Source organism: Kryptolebias marmoratus, linkage group LG15 (genome assembly GCF_001649575.2).
Source record: "Kryptolebias marmoratus isolate JLee-2015 linkage group LG15, ASM164957v2, whole genome shotgun sequence".
Taxonomy (NCBI): domain Eukaryota; kingdom Metazoa; phylum Chordata; class Actinopteri; order Cyprinodontiformes; family Rivulidae; genus Kryptolebias; species Kryptolebias marmoratus.
This window is the reverse complement of record NC_051444.1, coordinates 422,953-425,460: the sequence shown is the minus strand read 5'-3', so window position 1 is coordinate 425,460 and position 2,508 is coordinate 422,953. Positions and strand designations below refer to the sequence as shown.

Genomic DNA, 2,508 nt, shown 5'->3' with positions numbered 1-2,508 from the left:
CATTCAGCATCATTCAGCATCATTCAGCATCGTTCAGCATCATTTTCAGCAGCTTTAGAAAGTTTCAAATACGGGATGATTCCTGATTTTCGGGGTCAGATGGTAACCCTTAGACCATCCAGTGGAAAAAGTTCAACCTTTCACAAAAAAAGCAAACAGGAAGTGCTACAGCACGGCTTTAAGTGAAGGGGCTTGTTGTGTCACAGCGAGGGACTGAATAAAGCTAATCATTGATGAAGTGTGACAGAAAGTCCTGCTCCTCTCTGGTTTTCAGACACCATGGTGAAACACCTGCAGTCTGCTAACGCGTGTCGAAGCTTCGCGGACTTCCGTCAGGAGGCCAGCATGTTGCACTCGCTGCGGCATCCCTGCGTCGTGTCTCTGGTGGGCATCAGCATCCATCCTCTGTGCTTCGCTCTGCAGTTAGCTCCTCTGGGGAGCCTCAACATCGTCCTCGAGGAGAAGCACAAAGACAAAAGTAGGCAGATTCCTCTGGTGTGTGATTCCGAGCTGAAGAAAGTCCGTTCCTGTGAACTCTGTGAATGTGTTGTCTCCAGGCTGCAGCTACATGCCTCTGGGCCACATGCTGACCTTTAAGATATCCTATCAGATCGCAGTGGGTCTGACTTACCTCCACAGGAAGAACATCATCTTCTGTGACCTGAAGTCTGACAACATCCTGGTCTGGTCCCTGCAGGTGTGTTTGTGGATTTTAAAGATTCTCAGGAATAATAACCAGAATTGATTTAATTTGTTAAAGTTAGTGTTGATGTTTTTGTAAATTTTAATTCAAATCCTTTACGTAAAAACTCCCATGGAGATATATTTATTAAGCGATTGGAGCAGAGTCACCGTTTCCTTCTGAGAAGTCTGTGGTTTTTATGCCAAACTCAGGATTCTGTTTTGTTGTTGTTGTTAAAGATGTTCAGAGAGAGAAAGAAGGTTTCAGGAGCTGTGGAGGAATTATTACTGCAAAATGAAATAATAAAAGACAAACAGCAGCTATGGGCAAGTTTTGGTTCAGATACAAAAACCAAAGCTTTTGTCAGTCATTGAGTTCTTTCTTTAATCATGAAATAAAATTTAAAAAGAACCAAACAAACAGCAGCTTTGGTCACTTTGGACCCATATTTGTTTGGGTATAAAATAGTTGTCTGATCAGCCACAGATCTTTGTACCTCTGGATCCCACAGATTATTATCATCATCATCAGTGTGGTCAGGCCTCGCCTTCAGGGATGTTTTCCTGGTTGTGTTCTGACTAAAGGAAACAGGAAATTTAAAAAGCTTTAGCTCCTTTGTTGTACCTCGGGTGAGAAGTGGTAACCATTTAACCCAACATCAACCACCGGGTACAAGCGGCGGCCCGGTTTGGCAGCGGGATAAACTGAGCGGCGCCGTTTCGTTTCCTCTCTCACTAACCGCCCCTGCTGCAGGTCCAGGACCCGGTCAACATCAAACTGTCAGACTACGGGATTTCTCGACACTCGTTTCATGAAGGGGTGCTGGGCGTTGAGGGGACACCAGGTTACCAGGCTCCCGAGGTCCGACCCGGCATCGTTTATGATGAGAAGGTACACGTCTTGTGTTTTAGTTCCAGCGAGGTAAGACCGGTGACTCCTGACCAGAGTCCAGTAAGAATAATTCAAATGTTCCTAACATGCCATACCAGCTTGGTTATAACCAAAGCTCTTCTCTGAGCAATGAATAAGACATGGCAGCAGTCACATGACAGCCATAAAACCCTCGTCCTCCTGCAGGTGGACATGTTCTCGTACGGGATGGTGATATACGAGCTGCTGACCGGGCGGAGGCCGACTCTGGGAAACCACCAGCTTCAGACGGTAAAGAAGCTCTCCAAAGGCATCCGGCCGGTTCTGGGTGGCCCAGAACAGGTCCAGTTCTACAGCCTGCACATGTTAATGACAGAGTGCTGGGACACCAAGCCAGAGAAGGTGAGCGCTCCTCTTCATCACATGTTTTGGTGCTCGTTGGAGGCCCGTTCAGATTTGTCTGAAGGTTGAAAACAGCGAAGCAGCGTTTTGGTTCCAGAGCAGGAACCTGTTGGTTCTGCTGGTCCGATCTGTGGATGTCTGCAGGTGTTGGGAGGAAGGCTGGGTTTGAACGATGTTCTCCTCATGTTGTTAGCTTCCCAGTGAAGTGTGTGAACTGGACTTTCACACATTTCACTGGTGAATACAGCAGCGTGTCCAGAAGAATCAAAACAAACTCCTCCAATAAAATAAAATATTTAAAACAACATAATTAACAGATAAAACCCTGGAGTTTATCAGGTATTTAATGTTTAATAGTTCAGGCTGGAAATCTGGAAAACCTTCAGTGTGAAATCAGCATTTTACTCATTTTTATTTATTATTTCCTGAGAATCTCAGCTTCTTTACATCAGCATCAGAACACGTTTTTATTGGTCAGTTTTCCTGAGGTAACCCAGCTGTGTGTTTCTGTGCGTGTTTCTGTGTGTGTGTGTGTTTCTGTGTGTGTGTGTGTT

At 45.5% G+C, this 2,508-nt stretch overlaps 1 protein-coding gene across 1 annotated transcript in view; it reads left to right on the top strand.

The window, feature by feature from the left end:
* lrrk1 (leucine-rich repeat kinase 1) overlaps positions 1–2,508 on the top strand; it is a gene marked incomplete at its 5' end in the record, with an annotated part of 22,680 nt that overhangs the window by 10,447 nt on the left and 9,725 nt on the right. The window contains 4 exon segments of the mRNA XM_037979998.1: positions 275–478; positions 558–697; positions 1,436–1,573; positions 1,760–1,954. Coding sequence (XP_037835926.1) covers positions 275–478; positions 558–697; positions 1,436–1,573; positions 1,760–1,954 — 677 coding nt within the window.